Source organism: Cyprinodon tularosa, unplaced genomic scaffold (assembly GCF_016077235.1).
Source record: "Cyprinodon tularosa strain WSP-4 unplaced genomic scaffold, ASM1607723v1 ctg14, whole genome shotgun sequence".
NCBI lineage: Eukaryota > Metazoa > Chordata > Actinopteri > Cyprinodontiformes > Cyprinodontidae > Cyprinodon > Cyprinodon tularosa.
The window spans coordinates 1,394,375-1,420,743 of NW_024038220.1; the positions used below are offsets into that span (position 1 = coordinate 1,394,375).

At 37.9% G+C, this 26,369-nt stretch overlaps 1 protein-coding gene across 1 annotated transcript; it reads left to right on the forward strand.

Annotated features, from left to right (window-relative positions):
- Window positions 1-4,093: 4,093 nt before the first annotated feature.
- cntnap1 (contactin associated protein 1) lies at window positions 4,094-25,580 on the forward strand. Its single transcript, XM_038278278.1, has 24 exons — window positions 4,094-4,941; window positions 8,525-8,626; window positions 10,436-10,629; window positions 10,909-11,062; window positions 11,235-11,438; window positions 11,651-11,835; window positions 11,915-12,064; window positions 12,135-12,396; window positions 12,505-12,654; window positions 12,745-12,919; window positions 15,611-15,717; window positions 15,821-15,943; window positions 16,170-16,373; window positions 16,469-16,625; window positions 16,707-16,834; window positions 18,282-18,455; window positions 18,537-18,755; window positions 18,867-19,106; window positions 19,181-19,420; window positions 19,532-19,659; window positions 20,195-20,288; window positions 20,407-20,637; window positions 20,729-20,773; window positions 22,539-25,580. Exons 1-24 carry the CDS (start codon window positions 4,881-4,883, stop codon window positions 22,736-22,738), a joined length of 3,927 nt encoding a protein of 1,308 aa, XP_038134206.1. The 5' UTR covers window positions 4,094-4,880; the 3' UTR covers window positions 22,739-25,580.
- The last annotated feature ends 789 nt before the right edge of the window (window positions 25,581-26,369 follow it).

Sequence of the window (26,369 nt, forward strand, 5' to 3'; positions counted from 1 at the left end):
CCTCAAATCTCTAGTTTTGATACTTTGAATTGTTTTAGATAAAAACTACGTTTAGCCTTACCGCTACTCCTAACCTCCTGAATTTAGAAAAATATTGAAAAAAAAGAAAATATAACAGCACAGTCCCTCAGATTTTAAGGTAAAAGTCACTGTTCCGGACCTGAGAATCCAATATGGATGCTTTAAATTTAAAAACCCAAACTCATATCTGCAGCAGCAGTAATGGTTTGTATCTAACTATCTTCCATACAATTTTGTCGTAAACAAATTGCTACGGTGTATCTAGTAAAACTAGATAGGGAAGGAAATTGATAGCTTTGAGCTTGTTTTCCTTCTGATATTGAGATTTGGGGTATATAATAAAAGAAAAACAATTGTTTTTTTCTAAATTTTGAACTGGAACACAGTTAAGTTTGGATGTGATGACTATGTTTAGAGATACAACAGACCACAGCACAAAACAGCCACAGCCTCTAGTTCATAGTTCACCTTTGTCTGCTTCAGTTTCTACTGGGAGTTCTCAATTTTGAACAACACTTCTCTTTTTGGAAACATTCTGCTGAAGCACAGATTGATGCATTTAATATTTACCTGTCAAATACTGTATACCAGCCTGAGTTCCACTAAAGGAAGCACTAATACTTAAGTTTGAGGGTCATCGGTCTCACACACTGAGTGTGTGTCTTATTCGGTTTGATCCTTAATTGTGCATCCTCTGCTAGGGCCCATTTTAAACTATTGCAGAGGGTCATGTTGGTAAATTGATGCCTGGCAGGAGGAAGGTCTAATAGGTATGTTTATGGCCGCTCCCATACAACTATACACAACTTCAGGTTCCCATAGGTGGTGACCAAAGCAAACACTTGTCTCATCAGCAACCCAGCAAGGACAATATCTTGCTGAATTCTGCAATTTCCGGTTCCGAATGACGCAGTCAGCATTAAATGCTATTCTTTTGTGCTTGACACATGAGAAACATGAAAAGAGTCAATGTTCAATATATAAACCTTCACAAATATCATTCATCTACTTGACAAGCAGCGCGCTGGTGCAAGATCAGTTAAATTTCTTCTCGGAACATAATTGTGTTTGCATGACGGTAAATTTAATATGAGAATAGGTTTCTGTTTGGGACATCATGGAATATGATCTGTGTTTTCATGCTTAACTACATGTTGTGATAAAAGCAGAATGGCACCCTTATGGAAAATACACACAGTTCTAGTTGGGAAAAAACAAAATGAGATCTGATATCTGCAAAAAAAAAAAAAAACGACAACAAAAATTCAGTGTGACAAACAAGGCAAATATTTGTGTTCACATGCTTGTTTAAGTTTGATCCATTAAACACGATAGTAAAATTGTGATTTCTTTTGCATGTTTTTGTTTGTTTTTCAACTATCATGCAAAATTTACACATTATGTGACAAATGGCAAAAAAAAAACGTTTTTATTGTGATTTTTTATCAATTAAAACCAATACCTAAATGTTAAGTGGAAGGAAAATAGCCAACAAAAGTTTAATCCGCTTTTGTTTTCAAATAAAGATTCTAGATATAGATTCATTTCATTAAATCTGACATCCCTAAATAGAATCCAGGAAGAGGAGCCTTCAGAAGTTTCCTAATTGAACACATCTATTTGTGTGTAACTGAATCTCAGAGATCAGTTAGAGAGCATTACTCAGCAAACAGCATCAACAAAGCCATGGTACACAGCAGACCGGTCAGGGATGAAGCTGGGGAAAGTTTAACAATAATAATTTAACTTTATTGATCTTTCACTGGAGAGAGAAAGACCTCTGCATTCAACCCATCCCCTTTGGGAAGCAATTCAATTCAGTTAATTTCTATAGCGCCAATTCACAACACGTCATCCCAAGGCACTTTGCATTTCACCAGATCATCCAGTCAAATTGATTCAAAGTTTTCTATCTAAGGAAAACCAGTTGATTGCATCCACTTGCATCACACTTGCATCACACTATGCATGCTTGTAGCAACAGTGGAGAGGAAAAACTCCCTTTTTAACAGGAAGAAACCTCCAGCAGTGGGCTGCCACTGTGCAATGCCCGGAGAGTAGTGTGGGGTGAAGGGTAATGCTCAGGAACTCAGAGTGGAGGCAATGGGGATTGAGCCGGATACTTGCAATCTTCTCAGAGCACAAGCACACTGCTCTAACCACTAGTCCAACACTCTTGTGCGGATATATATCTCTTTGGTTTCTCACAGAGGATGGTTTCATTTACTATCTAAAAACGGAAAGAAAATATTAACACTTCAGTTGAAAATCTGGCTTAAAGGCAAAATTTAGGATGGAGGAAATCTAACATAATATATTGTGTGCTTTGGCTGCCATCTAGTGGTGCAGTTTTAAAACGACTCCTCTGACGTTCTAAGTGTAGGTGAGCCTTTTCAGCAAAATGCAAATTTACTTTTAAAGCAAATGAAAAGAAATGATAGAAATTACTTGAGGATGATCTATATATGTATATAAATTACATGTTGTGCATTTATTATGGTTTCCCATTATGTAGGCAGCACAAATACACTTTAACTCCTCTTATCATACATATTAATTCCTGTCATAAATAACTACCCAAATAGATTAACAAGATAGTGTTCTGCTGTAAGTTTAAAGCTAAAAGGCATCAGCTTAATGTGATAAAGACTGCCTCTAACTGCTTTCGTTAATCAGCTTATTACATTAAACTGCATGCTTTTTGCAGCTGAATTAGGCTTCTCTATATTAGTCTCTATTGTCTCCACAAGGACAGATGCAAAGAGTAATTAACGAAGCAGAGGTGAATCCAGTTGATTACCACTTAGAACATTAAGATAAGTGCAGATGTTGAACGGCGCAGGTCTTGAACTACTATTAGTTAACCAGGGAACTACATATCCATAGGCCTTATTCCATCTAACTTGTATGTATGTATGTATGAGTCCCTATGAAGAAATGAGGAGATTCCAAATGCTGAAAATATGCTGGTGAAGATTCCCAGTCATCCAGGTCATAGTCATTCCAAAAAAGTAAAAAAACAATCCATTGGACTTTGTTTCCAAGTTTGATGTTTCGTTTCCCATTTTTTCAATTCAAAACGTCAGAATTAGTGTTGGGCTGCTATATAAAGCTTCAAACCCAAAGCTAATTATGTCATTTTGAATTGAAAAAGCTTCCTGGAAGCAAAACGTCTTCAAACTTGGAAACAAAGTCTGGTGCATTGCTTTTTAACTAATGCTGAAAAAGGTAGTAGATGGAAAAGAATTAACTTGTTTTTTTTTATTTGAAAGAAAAAAAAGAAAAGTGTAAAAAAAACAACTGTGTGGAAACACTGTGAGTGTATAACAAGAATGGTCCAGGCATGGCCGAATGGCACAGACATTTAGAGATTTTCCATCAGTGAGAGGACAAGGTGACCTTGGCTAAAAAGGTGTTTTAGAATGTGGCATACAAGTCATGATAAAGCTTCCAATTAGGCTTTTCATCTTAGTTTATAACAGTGTTCTGACAAACATTTAAATAATGTGTTTGATGGTTTATAAGTGTGTTCTAATTTCCAAACACAATATCATAGTAAACAACCTGGAACAATTATGTCATTGCCTGACAGAAGGAATAGTTCTTGAACTTTATCAGTTAAATAAATCCTACTGCAGAGCCTGGACAACAGGATATGCTGCTTTGGTTCCCCGCAGATTCGCTGCCCTACTTTACACTTTCTTCTGTACTCAATGGTGTTCGCCCTCTTTGCATTAACAATAAATCTATACTCTTGTGGTGTTTTATCGAAAAAGCCAGTGAAAGGGAGCTTACAGTACAAGCAGACAATCTGATTTGATTGAAAAACTCTGCAAATCCCTCCCTGGCCTAAGCATTCAATCTCACATTATCAGAGGCACACAGTCCCTGCATAAACCCCCTTCTTAATCCCAAAGCCTTTTATATTTTATGGTCAGTGTGCCACTGGTTTGCACAAATCCCCCCCACACACACACACACGCCCTGCCCCCACCTATCTGGGCGTCTGAAAGGATGAGTCTGAGGTCAGGCACAGCTGGCATCATCATCCTGTAACTTTTTTTTCTGCTCCGGGCACATTTGAAAACGCGCAGAGATAAAGGGGCAGCAGGACAAGGTTGGAAGGACCTTAAAACATCCTGGAAGTATACGACTCCTTTGGTAATGATTATACTCCAGAGGATGAAGGGCTTCCATTTTGGGGATAAGCTCTGCACCGGAGTCCTGGAAAAAAAGACATCTTGATCATCCTTCACAAGCAATGCATGATTGTGCAACTTACAACGATGAAACTGCAAAAGGAGGCAAATAAAATGGAACAATAAGAAGAACAAACCTTTTTTTTTTTTTTCTTGCATCAATGATACTCTCTACATTTCAAATAATATGACTGAGTGGAACCAATACAATATCAAAGTCCTCTGGTAAAAAGATTACAAGCCTAAAAAGTTTCCCATCCTCTCCCCTCTCTCCATCCTCTGCATCTGAGAATCAGGACTTCTGTGGAAGAGACCCAGAGGAGCCCCTCTCCCACCTGGCCAACAAGCTTCTCGGCGCCTTTTGGGCACATTTATATAACTGTAAGACGGATAATCAGCAGCCTCAAACGATGTGTCTATAAACAGAGCAACATTAAGGAGATAAAAAGCATAAAGCGCGCTCTCGGTGAAGCTCAGCATCAGCACCAGCAATCCGAAGCGCGTCCCCGCCCCGGTAGAGGCTGCCCGAGATCCCGGGAAGAGGAGTTGGAGCTGTGCGAGTTAAAGTTGGGCTAAAAAAGGGGGGTGAGAGGATGCTGCAGAGGAATCTACGATCCAATTAACACAGCCTATGTGAAGAAACGTCTTTCTAAGTGAAGGATGACTTGCAAAATATTGAGCATATGCCTCTTATTTTTGGGTTTTCAACATTGCTCATCACGTAAGTCTTGTGAAAAAGAAATTATTCATGTTTTATATCTTATTAGTGCATAAGTAATTTGCATTTTTTTTTAAATTGTCTTACCTAAAATCGGCTTTATGTTTGGCTGGTGTAAATTGAAAAGTTAAGGATTGCATCCAGTTGGACGACAGTTGGAAAATAGCCTAATGGAGGGCAGAGCCTGAAATGTTGGGATGTTTGAAGGGCAACAAAGATTGCGGTCAAACCAGACATTGTGCAAAAATAAAAATGCAAAACATTGTTGATTTTGATTTTAGCGGCTCGTTCGACTGCTGCTATTTTAAAGGCGTCGGTGCGGGAAATAATACATTTAAAAAAAGTGCAGAGGCAAAGCGCGTCTGTCCTGCAGAGGGTGCGCATGGTGGTCCCTCTCCTGCACAGGACTGTCTGCATTGCAGTGCTTTCTCTCAGGCAGCACGCAAGTTATTTTGCAGCGTGCCGCACATCTTTACTTTAACGAGGAGCGGCTCTACCTATGCTTATAATAGAAGATAACATCTCCACATTTATTTAGAGGTTTATCGGAATCTTGCTGGAAATCTGCTAAACATATTAAGATGGTGATGATGGAGAGAGCAGAGCTCAGTCCTTATAGGACCAGCCCACTGCAGTACTTTTTTGGGAAGCTGCATCCAAATTACCTGGATATAAGGTGCTTGCACCTGCATGGGATAATCGTTGCAAAGCATTTAGCGAGACAGAGGTAGTCATTTTTGTTGTTGTTGATGAGACCAAAAAGATCGTCATGGATCCATCAGAGCTTCAGGGCATACTGATAAGCTGCCTTTCTGATGTGCGGCTATGACCTCACATGGTCTTTACTGACTCATCAGTTTAGGAATGCAGCATGAAAGAGCAAGAGTTGTAAAATTAAAGATGCTGAATGTGGAAAATGGCTCTAAATATGGTTAAAAATGTTTTATTTTACCCCGGTTCAGATGTATTCATGTTCTGATGAAAAAATACAATGTATTTCTTACACAAAAATGTTGAGAAATTATAAAAACGTTAGCATATAATCTAATCTAATCTGATGCAGGCTGCTATGTTCTTGTTAAACTTAGATGGTACACCCTGATGATACCCCAATAGAACAGTAAAAACTAGCCTTTAACCAGCTGAATTCTGATTAATCACTAATGCATCCAGGAATTGGATGCCTCCATGTCTGCCTTATAAAGGCATGTGGAAATAATGCATTATATTATTATAGGCTATATTGGTTTTGTAGACATGCATTGTGCTGTGTCAGACTGAAATGTGATGTGATATGCGATCCTAAAGCTTAGGACCCAGTTTTGGGGTGGGGCAGCAAAGATTTTTACAAATGCTTTGCAAAGATCTGATTGAAGATTTGTTGTGCTAGCAACACAAGCCACAGTAAGATAATATATCTGAATGATGAGCTATTTCGTTACATATTCTACTTTGTTTTAGAAAAACTTTGGCCAATTCTGACTGATAATTGCACAGGTCGTAGTTTTATGTCACAGGCAGTATTCTGACACACCCTCCTGTGAAGTCTGGCTCAGTATGAATTATTTAGTCAAACCACATTCACTGAATTCTTTATATTAGGTATTTCTTTGGACATTTCTTTTTTTTGTATATATTTTTGTAAATAATTCCACAGATCTGTTGCACCCAGTGTTGCTCCTCAGCAGCCAGTGTTGCTCCTCAGCAGCCTGCCAGGTTGCAACTTTAACATTTGTTGCATATTAAATGCAATACTCAGAAATGATGTCTCAGCGGAGACAGAGCAGTCTGTATCTTAGAATCAGACTGGTGATTCAGCTGCATCTGTACTGTGCTCCCAAGAGTTTCATTATTCTTCACAGAACCTTTATTCATGCAATGCATGTTGATTAGTAATAAAAAGGAAGCAAGTTGCAAAGTCATTTAAAAAATCCTAAGATTGGGCGTTCCATTCAGGCTTTAAGTATGGTACACATAAATTGCTGCATCACAACAACATCATCTTGGCAGGAAAGAGGCAGCAAAGCAGAGAATTCAAATTCAACACAAAAAAAAATGCTTGACATGCAAGGTTATTTTTAGCGTTCCGGTGAAGATAAAGAAAGAGGAGTGAGAGCAAGCAAAAAAGGAAATTGGACACTGACTGGGTGGAGGTGCAGACTGCATGTCAAGCTGAATAACCAGACTGAACATGCTGCATTCTACTTTTTTATTTCTGAAGTGAAACTCCTTCACCTTCATGCATCACAGGAAATGAAAGTGAATCAATTGGAAAGAAAAGAAAAGAAAGTGTGACTGCACCCCAGAGCTTCTTAATATTGCAGTGACATAGAGCAAGTTGCAGAAACGGGACGATGCAGTGATAGAAAAATGAATCTCTTATTGATCACTGGCAGCATAGGAGGGATGAATGCATGAAGGAAAGAGAAGGTCATTTGGGACACAGGTCACATTACCTCAGAACGTGCCTTCCACCTGAATATACAGCATGTTCACTTATAGAAGGTGACACAAGTATGACTTGGGTGGAAACATTAAATCCTAAAATATGCAGCACAGAAAAGGCTGTGTTTAAGGCCTGGTGTATATGTCACATTGCTGCAGTGGCTCAGAATTCAAATCACTTTGCTTTCTCATGTTTCTTTCTGAGGATCTGCACTAATTAAAGTACTCTGTTCCACTGCATTATTCTGTGATATGACACTACATATTTGTTTTTTTCATTAGCAGACTCCATAGTTCTGCCAATATCCGAAGTCTCTGCCACTGCTCTGGTTGCTCTTTTCATGGCATATAGCATAACAGCAACCTACAAGATAAAGGATCTTCTTTTTCCAGTTAGCAAACTGAATTAAAAGGGAAAATACCTTTAAGTAAAACCTTTAAATTATTAGTCTATCTGTATTATATCTCCTGGGAGCATAAAACAACAATATTCTGGCGCTTAAAATGGCAGTTTTTCTGCTGCTATTGAGGATAAAGGAATCAGATATTTCTTGTCTTATGCGACAGAAGAAATATTTGACAGAATTATGGTCACTTTATTAGCCTTGGGCCGGAGAGCAGACTGGTGACAGTCCTATCAGTCTCATAACAGCGTGCAGGGCAAATTACTGTCAGATGGTGTTCTCAGTTTTAGTATGACTTTCTAACTCAAGTCTTATCTTAAAATACAATGAACACAGAGATATATAAGTAAAGCTCTTTTGCTTTATTCTTACCTGTTGGTAAAGCACACAAAGTAAGATGCTCATCTGTCTTTAAAAACAGTCTGCAAATGCATTGGAGAGTTAAGTTTTTGTTGTTTCTAGTTTGTTAGTAACATTGTAGAAATAAAGATGCAAGGCAGGCTGTTTCTCTCATGAGATCCTAGAGCAGTCTGGTTGATTTATGATCTCTGCTCCACCTGCTCGTGATCCTGTGCTTTATTGTGAAGCATCATTTCACACAGCCTAAAACGACCACCTGTTAAAGTCGAACTCAGGCTATTTACAAAAGCAATCCTTCCTTTGAATTTCAGTACAGCATAAGAAGAATTCATCTTTGCCACCTCCTGACTTTGGTGTCATCCGTTTGCTCCCTGCAGGAGAATGTGTTGATCCGCTAATCTCTGGGCTCTATGCCTCTTCATTCCTGGCCTCTTCAAGATATAACTTCCTGTACTCTGCCAATTTTGCCAAACTCTATGGTAAGTTCTTATTAATGATCTGCATGTTATACCTACACTTGCTGTTCATGTAAATCAGGGATGTCAAACTGGTTCCAGAAAGGGCAGTGTGGCTGCAGGTTTTCTTTCCAACCAAGCAATAGCACACCAGACTCCATTCATTTCATCAAGTGAGTCCAGTCTTAACATGATGACTTGATGAGATGAATGCAGTCTGGTGTGCTATTGCTTGGTTGGAAAGAAAACCTGCAAAAACACAAACCTTTCTGGAATCAGTTTGACACCCCTGACCTAAATCATTGCAAGCTCAATATAAGCTGAAAGAAGCAGTGTTGTTTTGTCTTTCTGATACTAATTTTAATCTACTTTTTTGTAGGATTTACAGCACAGCTGTTCTTGAATTGTTACACCAAAACAGGATTTAGGCATTATTTTGTTGTTACCTCTTTTAAGCATGTCAGTTAATTTAGCTTTTGTTAATTCAAGAATTTTTGCTATAACAATAAAAAAATTAATAAAAACATTCCTTGATTTCCATCAAAAAAAAGTTTTACATTCATCTACATATAAAGAATCCACTTTACAGGCCTAATCTGGGAGGCACCAAATGGTTGAACATCTGGACGGTTATGGAGATAAATAAAGGCTCAAAATTAGTCATTATATTAATGATGTATAGGTTTTTCTCATCAATGCCAATCTGTTGGATTAAAGAATATAATCTAATATGTTGTGTTTAAAGCAGTTAGACAGAAACCAAGTTCATTTCTTTGTGACAAAAATATGTTATTAAGGAGTGAATCTTAGATTAATGCAATAATACAGAAAATGATAGTAAAAATGAGATATACTTAATTAAAAAATACAACAAATAGTTTTAGTTCAGCTTAATTACATTTCTTTTTAATTAAAGCAGTAGTTCACAGCAAATGAAAAAGTTTTCTAGGCAACAAGGTCCAAATCATGTTCCGTCATAGAATCCAGTTTGGTGCAAATTCAATCAAATCAATCTGGTTCATAGCCAAATGATCCAATCATGATGTCAGGTTCAGATCAAATTCCTTACAGTCACATTTTGTTTCCTTCAGTTGATCAGATTACAGAGCAATTCGGAACAGATAAACAAACAGAACCAGGACTCAATTATGGAGTCCAGGTAAGAAATACAGCAAAACACAAAAAAGAACAGTCCCAGGAATATTTTCTGTGGTAAAAGAGTTGAACACACTAAAGATAATGCTTGAAATCCCTTTATTATGATGGTGACAGGACTTTAAAGCACAGAGGGACTGAGCCAAGTACAACTTATTTACTTGTCAAATCTTAATTATTTGTTAAAAACATGAATGCATAGTTATACAGATGCTTAACTTTACTGACAAGAAGCACATAAACTAAAAGAGATCATAGAAAACATGACAGATTGTGCTGTCTTCATTGTTTTTACATAGATAAGGAACAATATTGTGATAAAAGAATTGTTATTTCCTCCTGTCTTTTTTAATGTGGTCTGTTGGGAGCAGTGCTGGTAAATCAGCTCGCTGCTGACATGGCGGCTCTCAGATAGTGCTTCTTGATGCATGTAGACTCCAGTCTTGCAACAAAAGAAAGATAATGTTAATTTATAGGCAATATGCATCTATGTGTTTAAATCTAAAAAAAAAAAAACATTTATGTCCAAACCAAGACACTGCAACAAGAGATTTCTATTGGATATAATTTTTTCTTTCTTAAAATAGTGTTTCAATGATATTTGAAGGTCAACTCTTTAATATTCTAGACACTATAGACAGGATATCTTAAAATGTCACTTTCTTCTCTGTGCCACAGGCAGCAGCGGCTGGTCCCCATCCCCCAGAGACAGACAGCCATGGCTGCAGGTGGATCTGGGCAGAAAGTACCGTCTGGTGGCGATAGCAACCCAGGGGACCTTTAATTCTTATGACTGGGTCTCCAAGTACACACTTCTCTATGGAGACAGACCAGACTCCTGGACACCATACATCATGAAAGGAGGAAACTCAGTATGTTTTATAGGCCACAGCAGCAGGGGTGGGATAAGAGACAAAACAGAGCTTATCTAAGGATTGAGCAGTTATAATGACATAAACACAATCTTTATAGCCGATTTAGGATATTTTAGGGATGCTTTGTTATATTTATTGCATCTGGGGCTGAGACAAAGTCTATCTCCATAGTGACAAAGCCAATCCTATTCTCCTTTCATCTCTTCAAATAGGGCATTAACACCATAGCAGGGACTCAATAATTCTCAATGCTTTTCTTATCTCATCTGTTTCCAGACAATGCCTGGTAACTGGAATTATTATCAGGTGAAGAGAAATGTCTTCCATTATGCCTTTACTGCTAAACACATCCGTCTGCTGCCTCTGGAGTGGAACACAGAGAATGGAGGAAAGATTGGTGTGAGACTGGAGCTCTATGGCTGCGCATATGGTAAAGACTGGCGATGAATGCGAAGGATTTATCACAGAAATCCACAACCTCTAACAACAGCTATTTGTTATCATAATACTTCTATATCAGGACAGATAAAACAGAAATAAGAAGCACACTGTATCTCAATGTAATTCTTCTGATCTAGTTTGCAACATCTCCTTGCTTTTAGATTCCTATGTGCTGCAATATAACGGAGATGACGCAGTGGTCTACACGTATCCAGGAAAAAGGTCACGTACTCTGCAGGACCACATCGCCATCAATTTTAAAACCCTGGAGCAGGATGGTCTGCTTTTACATAGCGAGGGGATTCAAGGAGACCTCTTCACCCTTGAGCTAAAGAAAGGCCGTCTCTATCTGCACATCAGCCTTGGTGAGATATAAGAGACAATTTAAACTTTCTGATTGAATTTCTTCATAGTGCGCAGAAAAGCTATTACAAGTCCAAACAAAGCTATGGAAATTAATTGAAACTAACGTAATAGCCTTACAGAAAGCAGTATAGATAGTTTTCTTTTAGCTTTATTTTTCTAACTGATTGTTTATGTTTTAAAAGCCTTCTTCAATTTTCCATTTGTTTCTCAGGAAGTAGTGTTATACACAAAGTCGATGGCCGAATCACTCTGAGTGCAGGAAGTCTTCTTGATAATCTGCACTGGCATTATGTGACTATCAAGCGCTACGGCCGGCAGGTGAACTTCACCGTGGACAGTCAGACAGTGACAGCTATCTGTAAGGGAGAATTTACTCATCTGGATCTGGATAATCAGGTACTACAAAATCTAAAATTGTTTCAGGGATGTTTGGAGATGTGCTTAAAGTTGAAACCGCTGGGTAATTCTCCTTTAGATGTACGTTGGAGGAGTAATAGAGCCGAACCTGCCTCACCTTCCTACCATACCAAATTTCCGTGGGTGTCTGGAAAATGTCTTTATCAATGGCATTAATGTTATTGATAAGGCCAAGAGAGAGGACCCTGATATACGTATTCCTCGAAAGGTAAATCTTTATATCAATACATTGTTAAAAGACATTTGATTTCAACTAATGTGGTTTAATTTCTCTAAAGAAAAAGATGCATTTTGCCTGCCGTGACATTCTTCTGAGACCAATGACGTTCGCCGGACCCAACAACTTCCTGCAAGTCCCGGGGTTCTTTGGAAGACCAAAGTTGTTTGTGAAGTTTAAGTTTCGCTCATGGGACTACACTGGGCTGTTGATGTTCACACGCTTTGCTGATAACCTGGGTGCCCTTGAGCTGGGTTTGAGTGAGGGTCAGATCAATGTCACCATTTTCCAGACTGGAAAGAAGAAAATTCAGTTTGGTGCAGGTAGATTTTCAGGATTTCTTACATGTTTTAAACTTGTTTCAGCTTCACATCATCCACATTCTAAATAGGCACTGCAGTCTTTTGACATCCTGGGTTTGTCTTCCCCAGGTTACAGGCTTAATGATGGTTACTGGCACACTGTAGACCTGGCGGCCAGAGACAACCTATTGACCCTCACCATTGATGAGGAGGAGGGCTCACCACTGAAGATCACCAACCCTTTCAGCATTCGAACGGGGGATCGCTACTTTTTTGGGGGTAAGTTGATTACTTTAACACCTGCAAATCCTTGATCTATCCCGATTGTTTGCTTTTATTGTCACACTACATTTCTTTTTATGTGTTCAGGTTGTCCCAAAACCAATAACACAATATTAAAATGTGAGACCAAACTGAATCGCTTTCACGGCTGCATGCAGCATATATTTATAGACAACGAACAGCTTGATATCGACATTACCCTGCAGCGACAGTGGGCTCGATATGAGGAGCTGTTGATAGGAACCTGTGGGATCACCGACAGGTAATAAATCACTCACTGAGGACCTAAATAGTGGCATAACAGTTGGTGACATTTAGCTTTAATTTAATATCCTCCAGAGCGTTTGAGCCATTTCACACTATCAAAGCATCGTAAATGAACACAATGTTTTAAGAATGAACTATTTTCCATCAATGAGCAATTTGAAAAAAAGCAAATATGCAAAACTTGTAAATACTTATCAAGAAACCCATTCAGTTTGTAATTCTTAAAATACAAACATCAGTTTACTTATTAGTCTTTAAAAATTAACTTACTAATGATGTAAGACGGAGAAAAAGACACACAAATAAGCAATCTAACAAACAAAAATCCTAACCAAACTTCCTTCTTTACAAAGACTTATTAAACTAGAATTGATAAACCTCTTGTCTTTTTGTTGCCTCCCTTTAAGTCTATGTTCTCCTCTTAAAGGTATAGTGGAGAATTTTCACAAGTTTTTGAAAAGACCCCCCCAAAAAAAAAAAAAGCACATGCACAACCCTGTACCCACGCTTAATAAAGGAACGCTTATTAAACGCGTGCAAGAGCATGCACAAGCCCATTTCTCCTTTTGCATGCTGTGTACAAGAGAACCCTAACCCTTTCGCATTGCTCATATAAGCTTACTTTCCAAAAGAAATTGAAATTTTTCCACTGTTGGACTCCCCTGCTGTAAGTGAAAATGGGGACGAGCACGTACGACGGCCTTACGTAAACACATCACCAGGATCATTGACAGTTAGAAGGACCACTTATTTTGATGATCCACCCGAAAAAAGAAAATCCTCCACTGTACCTTTAACTGATAGGGTAAAGACATCACCTGAACCTCTTTGGAAGAGCACCAGAAATACCAGGTCAAAAAGACCTGAACACTTTACTGTTGTCTATTTCAGAATTAGTGGGTTTTCTGCTCATGTGTCTCTTAGCTTGGCTGACAGGGACATTTTAGCACAAACAGCTTCTATTGGCTAAATGTCCGTGGAAGATTAAAAGCTTTTAAGGGCTCTGGTATTTTGCTTGGATTCAAACCAGGTAAATAAGATGGGATATTATTAAACAGTTATTTGAGGAGCCTGGACACTCCTCCAAATGTATAGAGGAAATTTAATGATTTTGCATAGCTTAAGCTAACAAAAACTAAAATTTAACAAAGCCTACATTTCTTTTTGTTACCTTGGCTACAATTAAAATAAAACTCTCCTACTCCTAAATGCTTGGCAGTGTGTGCTATCAGAGGAAGGAGTCGCCATGATGTTGATCAACCAATAAGAAATGGAATTGTTATAACATAAGAGGTAATAAAGGTGGAAATTATCTATTTTATTTATTTTACACCACATTCTTTAAGTCCAAAAATAATGGACTGAGTACCATACATGAATGGCAACAAACTTACTGAAATAAAAACTAGTTGGTAGAGTTTTTCCCCCACAGCTAAACACTCCATTCAGTAAAAAGGAAAGGTGTATGAAGGTGTACATTGAAGGTGTATATATTAGTGATATGTAGTAATATTTCAATTTACAACAAAGGATTTCTTGATCCCTTTATTATCAAAGTCAATTCATAAATCATTTACAGAAGAGTAGTTTTTCCACATATTTGCAATCCTGTCGAAGAGGATTAGCTTTGCTAGATAAAAGTCCAGCAAGAATATTTTTAAGACATGAAGAAAGTAGTTTCTGCTGATAAAAGTTCAAATGCGAGGTGTTTATTTTCACTACACTCTTAAATAATGTGAAAGATTTAGTAAAAAATACAACAAAGAGTAAGTTTGATGTGAAAAAGGGAATTCCTTTTATTCCTCCATTTTATTAACAATGAGTGTTTTTTTTGTTTTATTTTCTACACAAAAGTTACCACCCAGGCTGTTACACACCTAGGGCATCTATAATAGGAACCTCTATAAGAGAGAAACACAGGTTAGGGACCACAATAATCTGACGAAGGATGAGTATAAACGTGTGAGTCACTAACCTGGTTTGACAGTTCAGTACGTAACCAGAGAACAAGGATTATTCCAGCCGGTCAGCTGACAACAGAGGCTGCCGGAGAGTTCCAGACACTCAAATCCGAGCTGACGAAGGAAGGCAGGATAATCCAAGAGGGAGTCAAGAGAGATCCAGGTTCAGTCCACAAAGGAATCCAACAGGAGTCTGAAGACAGGCCAGGCAAACAAATCAGACAGGGGCAGGGATTCTCAAAGGTCCAATTACATAAACGGATCAGGATCAGACTATCAGATAATCAGAACACTATAGAAACACAAGAGAACTCTCAGCAATAAAGGCTCAAGAGTAATCTGGCACTGATGGCTGGGATGAAGGAGTTTAAAAACAAGAAGGAGCAGGGGGCATAGATGAGCAGTGATGAGAAAACAGGGCAGAGCTGGACAAGTCAATGAAATGAGCAATTAAGCCAGCCAGCAGCACCAAAATCATGAAAATCTGGGCGCAAGGAGTCATTTTATTTATTTATACCAAACTCCTTTAGACTTAGATTTTTTAGCATCCGTCTGTTTGCTTAAACTGAAATGTGTCTTAATTAAGAACTTCACATCTCTTTTCATGGATTTAACTTACATTTAAAAGGGCAGACTCAGTGATTACCACCGATCTCCCTCTATTTAACTAAATAGTTTAATAATTTATTCCTGCACCACTAAGCATCTTTTGTTTTCATCCACAGATGTACTCCAAACCCATGTGAACATGAGGGCAGATGCATCCAGTCCTGGGATGACTTCATCTGCATCTGTGAAAATACAGGCTACAAAGGAGAAGTGTGTCACATGTGTGAGTGGTGTTCAATGGCATTTTATTATGATTTTGCACCTTATGTAGAATTTCTTCTTCATATAAACAATTTTTTTTTTTTTTTATCTCTGTCCAACAAAAGCGGTTTACAAAGAATCATGTGAGGCGTACAGACTGAGCGGCAAGTACTGGTCTGGAAATTACACCATTGACCCTGATCTCAGTGGGCCGCTAAAACCATTTGAGGTGTACTGCAAAATGAAGTGTGAGTAATCGCTGTTATCACTAAAATACAACTTTATCTACATTGTTTACAGTCTTTGTTAAAAATAAATCTTACCAGTTAACAAATAGGTGGAGGGAAATTTTATGGAAAATTAAAGAGATAGATGCAGCAATTTCTATTTGTCGATTAAAAAACAATTTTCACCTCTAGTATTTTAAGTCTTTGAACTCCAGTATATTTTACTTTTAAATATAAATCTTTGCAGCATATAAAGCTTGGACTGTGATTATGCACGATCGAGTGGAAGGCACCAAAGTGTCCGGAAGCTCAATAGACAATCCATATATTGGAGATGTAAACTACTGGAATGCTACATGGGATGAAGTCAGTGCTCTCGCCAACACATCCATGTACTGTGAGCAGTGGATAGACTATTCCTGCTATAAGTCCCGTCTTCTCAACACCCCCAGTAAGTAAGATCTGTCTATATTCCATTGCTTATGTTCAAACTTAATTTTAAAGACTTTAATGAAACATGGACTTGTCTTTTAAAAATAAAAACAGATGGAAGGCCTTTTGGATACTGGATCGGTCGTAATAATGAGACTCACTATTACTGGGGTGGGACATTCAGAGAAGTCCAAAAATGTGGCTGTTCTATCAACCAAACTTGTGTTGACCCGAAGTTTCAGTGCAACTGCGATGCTGATTATAGGCAATGGTAAAAGATATCAACAAAACATAAGCAGTTGAACTTGGGTTTCTTGTATCAAAGTTCTTATTATCCTTCGTGGTGTTTCAGGTACTCGGATAAAGGCTACTTGGACTTCAGAGACCACCTGCCTGTGAGGAGGGTTGTGATTGGGGACACCAACAGAACCGGTTCACAAGCACAGTTCACAGTTGGGCCACTCCGTTGTCACGGCGACAGTGAGTTTAATTTCTTAATATTTTTTTGCCTAATGCTGTCCTTTTGAGAGAGAAAAGTAGATTTTAGGCTTTCAGTAAAAAAAAAAAAAAATTGTCAACGACCATAAAAATAGTTGATGGCCAACCATAAAACCATCATGTACCATGGGATGGCAACCAAGCTTGATCTTAATGTGTGTGTGTGTGTGTGTGTGTGTGTGTGTGTGGGGGTGGGGGGGGGGGGTGGGGTGGGGGGGGGTGGAGGTTGTTAACTAGGGCATTCGCTGAACAAAAAACCTCTACACCAATCACAGAAATCACATGACCTCACATTTAACAATAAATATGAAAAAAGTGTATATAAAAGTTATAGTGGAGGATTTTTGGGAAGTTTTTAAAAGTCCTGCCCTCTCCACTTAAAAAAAAAAGAACATGTACAACCCTGTACCAGTTCCCGAGAGGGAACGCCTATTAAACGTGTGCAAGAGCGTGCACAAGCCCATTTCTCCTCGTTTTAATAGCAGTGAGGTGAAATGATTGTCTCCAAATAGCATACCAATCTTTACCCCTCTAGTAGAAACTTCGAAATGGACACATCAGTGGGAAGCCCGACCTGTTCTTTCAGTGTACACCATCCCATGAAAGAATCTCCTATAACACCATGGTCTTGTTTCTCTCCTCTGAGGCTTTTTCTTCTCATACACTTCGTAGACACTTTTTCTATTATGACCCTCTGCCATTTTCAAAGAACTGCGGTGAGAGAGTTGAGATTCAATGACTGTCTGAAACCATAGCTGACCAGAAATATACACCTAAAGGTGCGCAGAAAAAGATAGCTAACTGGAGGAAACGTAGGACAGCCTTACATAAACATATCAGCAGAATGATTGTAATTTCCCTCTGGGATTATTAAAGTATGTCTGATTCTGATTCTGATTGACAATTAGGAGGGCCACTTATTTTGATGATCCACTCTGAAAATGAAAATCCTCCTCCATACTTTTAATGAACTTAAGATTAGAATAGAGAAGAAATGTATATCTTCTATTTGCGATTCTTATATTTCCATTGTGGCTTTTAAAACACCCTAAAGTAAAAATAACATCTAACTTTGTATTGTGTTAAAAAATATTAAAAAATTCACAAATCTTTTTTGCTCTTTCCTTAAATATGAAACAAAATGTATTTATTAATTACATATTTGGATATACTGTACTGTTTTGAAAAGTCCTTGAAGTCTCATTCGTAAGTGGTCTTGTCGATGGTTTAATACATTTTCCGCTCATGGAAAGTTTTCCTTTGATCTCGTTATTATAAAACAGAGACTTCATATCAGAATGGTCAGTGTTTGTTAGTAAATAATAAATGATGTCAATAGTAAAACAAGTTATAATTACTTTAGAAGGAGCTCTGTGGTAAGTGCTTTTTTGGGATTTCCTTTTCTTTAAATTCATTTGGTTTTCTACAGGAAATATCTGGAACACGATAGCCTTCACCAAACCAACCTACATCACCTTCCCCACGTTCAGGCCTGGATCAACAGCTGACATCTCCTTTCATTTTAAAACCTACCGTGCACCGGGTGTCTTCTTGGAAAACTCTGACGACCAGCTCAGAAACTTCATAAGAATCGAACTGAACAGTGCGTTGACCTCACCTGTCATCTTTCTATTTTCGTAATTCTGTTTTAAAACTTTTACCCCTCTCGTTTTTTTTCTTACAGCCACCCACAATCTTGTGTTTGTGTTTATGGTTGGAGATGGCATCCTTAATGTTACTCTTCGCTCGCCTGTGCCGCTCAATGACAACGAGTGGCATTTTGTTCAGGCTGAGATTAATGTGAAATTAGCTCGAATCAAGGTCGATTACCAGCCTTGGGCTGTCAGACGGTTTCCAGGTCAGACCTTTGTCACCATGCAGTTCACACATCCCATCCTTGTGGGTAGGTTTCTCAACCAGAACTACCAAAATTCAGATTTAAAAAATGGGATGATCTGTTTATATTTTTCTACAATAGTTTTGTAAATGTTGGCCTATTTATCACTCCCACTAGGTGCAGCCAACCGCACCCTCAGACCTTTCTTGGGGTGCCTTCGAGGGTTACGTCTGAATGGTGTTCCTCTTGATTTAGAAGCAAAGGTAAATGAAGAACAGGGTATAAGGAGGAACTGCACTGGCCAGTGTCTTAATGCCACCATACCATGTCGAAACAGTGGGCAGTGCATTGAGGGATATGCTTCCTACACTTGCGATTGCAATAACACAGCTTTCGATGGTTTCTACTGTCACAAAGGTAATCCAGAGTTTAATTTTTCATGTTATGAATGTAGCAGGTATCTAATCACATATTAATCCTTTTTTTTTAAGACATTGGCGCCCACTTTGAGATTGGGTCTTGGCTGAGGTACAACATACGAAAGAAGCCCATTTCAGATGAGGCAGCCTGGGCAAATTGGATCGACCCACACTATGACAATTTTAGTCTGGGTTACAACGACACGGCTGATGACATAGAGTTCAGCTTCAGCACTGTTCACACTCCAGCTGTATTACTCTACATAAGTTCCTTCGTTCAAGACTACATTGCTGTGATACTCAAGAATGACGGTAGGTACAGCTTAGGAAACACAGGCATTGAGAATGATAAAGGCTTCCTTTGATTGTTTTGGCTCTAAGTTTATCCTATAAACATTTATGTTATTGCTGCTCCTCTCACAGGTAGTGTAGACCTGAGGTACAAGCTGGGGCTCATAACACACAAGTACCAGCTGACTCACCGGAATCTGGCAGATGGATACCCGCACTATGTGAACATAACCAGACACAACCGAACCATCAAAACACAGGTTCTTAATTTCTTACATTACACCGTTTGAGGCATAGTTTGTGCTGATACGACCTTTGCGACTTTTATTTTCTAAAGAATCCTATGCTTGAGGGATGTGGCTTTGCTGTCTCTGATCCATTTTGCAACCAATTGGTAGTTTAGGGCTTTTTCTTTTCAACCAATTTCTGCTCAAGTTATAACTTTCTGTCACATTTATTGAGATTTTGTTTTTAAATTATATCCTCTCTTGATACCACCCATTTATTGATGTACACCACATACTTCACAACAGGGACAGTGTTCTTCAGCTTGTTGTGTTCTTTATTTGATTGTTTACCCAAATATAAAAAAAATCATTATGACCAGACACTTCCATTTTACTATCAGACGTAAAGCAATGTCTTCAAACATTAGGCTTTATATACCAGAATGCATTTGTGAGTTACAGTTCCAGTAGGGGCTGTTTGGTAGTTTTAACAGTGAAAAAATTAATTGCATAATTTACTTTTTATAAGTATGATTTTTAGAAAAATAAAAGTTACACATACCCACAGGTGGATTACATGGAACCCATTGTGGAGAAGATAACCCTTGTGGAAGATGCTAGGTTTGATTCTCCAAAGTCCATGTTCCTGGGCCGCGTAATGGGTAAACATATTGCTTACTGCTTATTAAACAGATTCTCTTTTAATTTTTCTCACTGCCAGTTATTTAGGAATTATCTTGAAATAAACAAATGTTTCTTTGCTTGTGTCTTGTCTTGCAGAGGTTGGTGACATCGAGTATGAAATCCAAAAGCACAATGCTCCAGGATTCATTGGATGCATTTCTGGGGTCAGATACGACGTCTATGCGCCACTGAAAGCTTTATTCCGTCCAAATGAAACAGATCCCCCCGTAACGACACAAGGTTATGTCTCTGAGTCTAACTGTGGGGCTTTTCCTCCTGTTCTGGGTTATGTGCCTTGGGAAGTGGACCCTTGGTTCACAGGCATAGGTGAGTTTTAAAACCTTCATTATGGATGTTTCTTGCTAATAAAAGAAACATTTCTTACAGGTCAGTGACTTACTGCTTCTTTTTGTTATAGAATATTTTTATATCCATGACGATCTTGGCTTGATCTGGATAGGGGGTAAGTACTTACAAAAGTGTGGGAATATTTCTGATCAGACATTATTCTTACACAATGTCTGATCAGTTATATTGCCACTCAATGCCACTCGTTGTCATTGAGCGGCACTATTTTGTATTGTTTTGTATCCCTTTGCTTTGCTTTATATCGGTTGATTCAATAGAAGCAGAATAGTCAGATTTACAGAAAAGCTTTAAAGGATTATTTGGGCATCTGGTTGCAGGACTGACTTTAACTAAAGGATTATTAAGCCAAACAAACAGTTGGAACTATTACTAACATTCAAAAACATCTATTTCTATAAGTTTAAAAATAAATGCATAGGCAGGAGTTATGCTGGTAGAAATAACTTGCTGTTTATAAAGGATTAAAAATTATGACTTTTCAATAGCATATTAGTAGAGTATAAAATAGTAGTATATCAAATGATTTTGTAATTCCAAATATATAATTTATTATTTAATCCAAAATGATATTAATGATATGATGAAAAGGTAAGATATTTTTGCAAATGTCGGACTTATCCACATAATCTGCTAGACATCACGTTTAATACTGATTCAAATAATCTGCAGATTCACGGAAGAACAGACGAATGGACAAATTAGAGCCTGTCTCCCTGTTGAGCAAATGAGGCTGAAGTATCTGGATTAAAATGCTGCAGAAACAGCCCCTCTGCTCCTCCCTGTCTGAGACCTTCACCAGATCAGTCTATATTTAGTCTGCCAAGGGTGCAGCTTGCTGTTCATCTCTGAATACCTCATCCTAATAGATCACTTAGCCTGGGATATTATGCAAATGCAGGACATCAGCATTTCATAAAGAATTTGTTGCGCTGTCCCAACAGCAGGACAGCAGACATCTTTTGTGGGCTGATATACTGCTAGAGATAACAGCTGAATGAGGAATAACACCTGCCCTCTTTTCAAATATTGGAGACTAAATACAGTTTACTCTGTCACTTATCTACTTAGCTGCTTTGACTCTCAATGATTTAAAAAATAAATTCCTATGATCCTTTCATGACCTATTCATCTCAAACCCCACCAAAAATATGTTGTTCAGGAGTCATAATGTGACATATCTCAAGTCAAGTCAAGTGAGGGTGGCGATTTGACAGGATCCAAATGCAGACACAAAAAGCTGAAGTGGTTTCTTGAAGGTTTAATAACAAAAGGGGTAGCAGAAGCAAAAACCCCAAAACACAAATCCAAAACTACTGAAAACCAGGAATACTCACAATAAGGGGGCAAAGAAATGATGGCAAACCAGCAAAGAGTGACTAAACAGGAGGAGAATAAATAGAAGAGAGAAACAAAGACCAGGCTAATTAGCAGATTGGGAGCAGGTGTGAACAGAGGCAAGAAGGGAGGTAGGGAAAAGGAGACTGACATAAGAAGGCAAACAATATCTAAGAACTAAAATACAATCAAAAATAACTAGAGCACAAGAATGGAAATAAAACTTGAACAGAACCAAAACCATGACAAGGTCAGTTAGGCTAACTGGGGTCAGAATAACAAGAAAGGCAAAGTATGTGGTTTCAAAATGGATAAAGGCTGGGACAAAAACGTCATTTAAATGCATACAACTGATCCACTGTTAGCTTTATATATCACATTAAAGTAAATTCAAACTATTTTCAACATCAAACCTACAGTAATTCAACTATTTCATAAATTGAATAAGCAATAAAGAATAAATCAAACTGCTCCTTTTTCCACTAAAGCATCTTTCTTTTCTAATTGCTGTTTTTTTTTTTTAGTTATTGCCCTCCTGGCCTTGCTGCTGCTCTTTGGAGGTCTGTACGCCATATATGTGTATGCATACCAGCAGAAGGGCAGTTACCACACCAATGAACCTAAAAATCTGGAGTCTCCAAGCAGCTCCAGGCCACTGACCGAGACCCTGAGGAGAGAAAAAAAGCATCTACCGGAAATTGAAGAGGAATTCCGAAGTGGCTAACATCACAGGACTCTTGGGACACTGGGTGGGGGTTAGGATGGGTTTGGATAAGGGGAACTAGCACTTACAGAAACCACAGATACCTGTAGTAAGTTTTCTAATTGTTTGGTTTTCTTTTTTATGTTCAGTTTTGTGTTTTGTTCGACGGGTGAGCGTCATAAAACACACCTGGTGCTCTGTTTTACACAGTCCTTGTTTTAGTGAGGTCAAAGCTTAAATCAAGCCCCATGTTGCATGAGTAGCCAACGAGTCTCACGCTGTATTACAGGGTGAAATACTGAAGTGCCTCATCTGAGCAAGCATAATCTGAACGCATTCTAGATTCACCAGAGAGTGAATAAGACACTGTGGGTAGAAAAGCAGGATATATTCCAGCTTTTATTGATGATTTCCTTTCTGAGCCATTTATGAGACAGATGAAATTCATCAATAGCTTTCTATATAGTGATTGCCATCTGAATTATACCTTTTATAGACGTTCTCAGATGAGCCAATTCTGAAACTTTAGATTGTTAACAATCCTGGATATTGACAGATTATTAAAAGTGAGCTGCAAGCATCCGAATCTTAGTAAGAAAAATTGTGTTTATGAACTTAATCCATCTTGTAAAATGTATATCTTCTTCTATTTGTTGTATAGCAGTCTATAACAACAAATTATCTATACAGAATGGCACTTTTAAGTGGATCAGATTTGCCATAGAATTGCTAGATTGCTGCTTTGTTGAGTAGCCTGCTCAGATTCACAACACATGGTGATGTGGAGTGAGAATTTGAAGAAAAGTACCTCAGACCTTTAGAGATGTGGACGGTGTGACACAGGTGTCAACAGGAAAAAAAGAAAAAAAAAAGAAGAAAAAACAGTTCTTTTGGGGAAGAGTGACCTAAAATGTCCATTCCTTCGCTTACTTCTGGTCACTTTCAATATGGTCAAGCTGTCAGCAGCTTGGTGCTACAGTGTTTGACAGACAGCTCTACTGACAGTGTTAAAAATGCTAATATACAAACAAATCTTCCCTTCCATGATCCTTCCTTTTAAATGACTAATTTCAGGGAACAGCTGCTCTCTATTGCCATATAGGAAACACACACAAAACAACAATTTTACCAAGGACCACAATAACACAGTCTAAGCCTATTTTTTTATACATCAGACACTGCAAGAAAATGTTTGCTTCACAGTGTAGCTGATCACAGTCATTGCTGCTACTGCTTAGTTTGCTGCTTTCATAAAAAACAAACAAAAAAATAACTTTAGTCCAAATAAATGTTGATAGGAAGAACTTTAGTTGACTTGTGATGCAACCAAAGCATAGCGCCACCATCCTCCCATGCAGCTCCCACCAATAAAGCACTATTGTGTTTGTGAAGTAAACTGTTTAAAAAAGGTGTACATTCTAGCTATGCATAGGTAGAGCATGAACGCACTTTGCAGTAACATGCAATAATATAAGCTTCTTCCAGTCACTTGCACTGTTTATTTGGATTTGCAGATGTTGCATATCGACTAGGAGGTCATGAAAAGTCTATATGTGAACCTTTAATAATCCACTGGATGACTTTTTTTTTACTGCTAGAGTTTATACACTTTAAGCTTTGGAGTGCTCTGAATGTAAATCCTTTGACTCTGCAATGTATAAGCAGACACTACAGTGAAGGCTTGCACTAATTTTTTTCTTGACTGCTTATTCTGAAAGTATCATGTAGATTGCTCAGGTTAAAGGAAGCACAGTGCTCTGCTGTCTGTAGAGCTAATACACCTCCACCACAACACAATAGTGATGGCTTTCTTCCATTACAGAAAAGCAGAACTGTGCTAAATTATACAGGGAGTGAATGTACAGTAGATGTACAAAAAAAATATATACTGCAATTACTGTACAGTAAAGAAACAACTTGCCAATAATGTAAGAAGCTGTATAGAACTGAGAGCCTGCATTTGCAAGCTATATTTTTGAGAAATGTTGTAATGCAGCGACTGAAAGTGAAGACTGAGCATCTGAAATGAAACTGTGGAATGTCTTTGATGCAAAGAATGATTTGTGTTTTTGTTACCTGGACAATCCCCACTGAAAGTTTAAATGTGTGATAAACTTAGATCACTTGTGCTTTGCTGCCTACTAAGTTAAGTAAAAGTGGCTGTCTTGCTTATAAGTAAACATTTCACAAAATTCATTGCTAAATGGACATCCACTTTTGCAGTGTTGCATTATTTTCACCTTACAACATATATCATGTGGTCCCTTGAGTGTGTGTGTGTAAGAAAAAGTGAGAGACTGGACCTTTTTGATGTTTGTGTATCTGCAGGTTAAGAACCAAGATGTAAAAAAAATCTGCAAATATACTAACAGTCCAATGCTAATTGTAATTCTGCAGGGTTTGGTCTAAGGATGAGGTCATGAGGGTGTTGAGGGTTACAGTAAAATGGTCAGTAGAGGGAGCTATTTAACAGTATGTCAGGACTGACGAGGTATCTGCATAATGCTTAAAATATAAGACTGACTTTTTTAATGCATCTTGGAGTTTTCTCAATTAACTTAACTTTAAAATACTAACAGAAATAAAATCATATTCAAAGAGGTCTAAAGTGGAGGGTTCAGAACTGGAAACCCTGTCAGTCCTGCTTTGTTTGAGACCAGATAAAAAAGGCACCAAAGCAAGCAGGGGGCATGATAAGACTAGCTCCGATTTCTCTGCACCACCAAACAAAAGCTTTCTGCAACGAGTATCAAACGTTTGGTTTTCTGTTTTTCCTCAGCTTTGTTTTGTAATGATTTCACTGTAAATGACCATTACTGTGTAAATTAAAGCAAACTGTCATCTGAATAAAAGGAAAAAAAAATATATATGCTTCTTTTGTTATTTGAATTTCTCACTGGACACAATAAACAGACAATAAGCAATGAAAAAGCCAACAAATACGAGGTATAAAGTTAAAATTTTATTTTTATAGGCATCCACTGTACACAGTATTGACTTACATGTTCAACTCTTCTTGGGGAGGCCTCTTTTTAAAATGATGTATATTTTTATGGTTTCAGAAAGAAGTTTACAGTGCTTTGCAAATTGATTTGCACTCCTTGGTTTTTATTTTAACATAATTTAACAGTAATTTATTTTATAGTTACAGACCTACACAAAGTGGTGCACAACTTTATAAAGTTGAAGGAAAAAGATAGATGGGTGTTCAAATTTTCCACTACCGGTAATAAAAAAAAAGGAAATGGTGGTATTCATACAGTTTCTACATTTTCAACACAGTTATGCAAAATGAGAACACCAATTAAACACAATTAAAACCACGTTCTAGGAAACCAACATAACGCATCTCCTTTCAGTACCCACACTGCAAAAGATGGCATTGCAATCATTAAGCTGTGGGGATCTTTTGCTTTGGCTGTGACAAAGAAAGTCATTAGAGTTAATGAGAAGATCTAAAATACTGACTAAGACTGATTTCCAGCAGAGTGGGGTTTTTTCATACCACTCTGCTGGTATGAAAAACCCAAGACAAAGGTATTTTTGAACAACAGTTTAAAGTGGTAATTTAAGCAATGAACGGTAGGGCTGTAAACATATCATTGGACAACATTTTATATATATATATATATATATATATATATATATATAT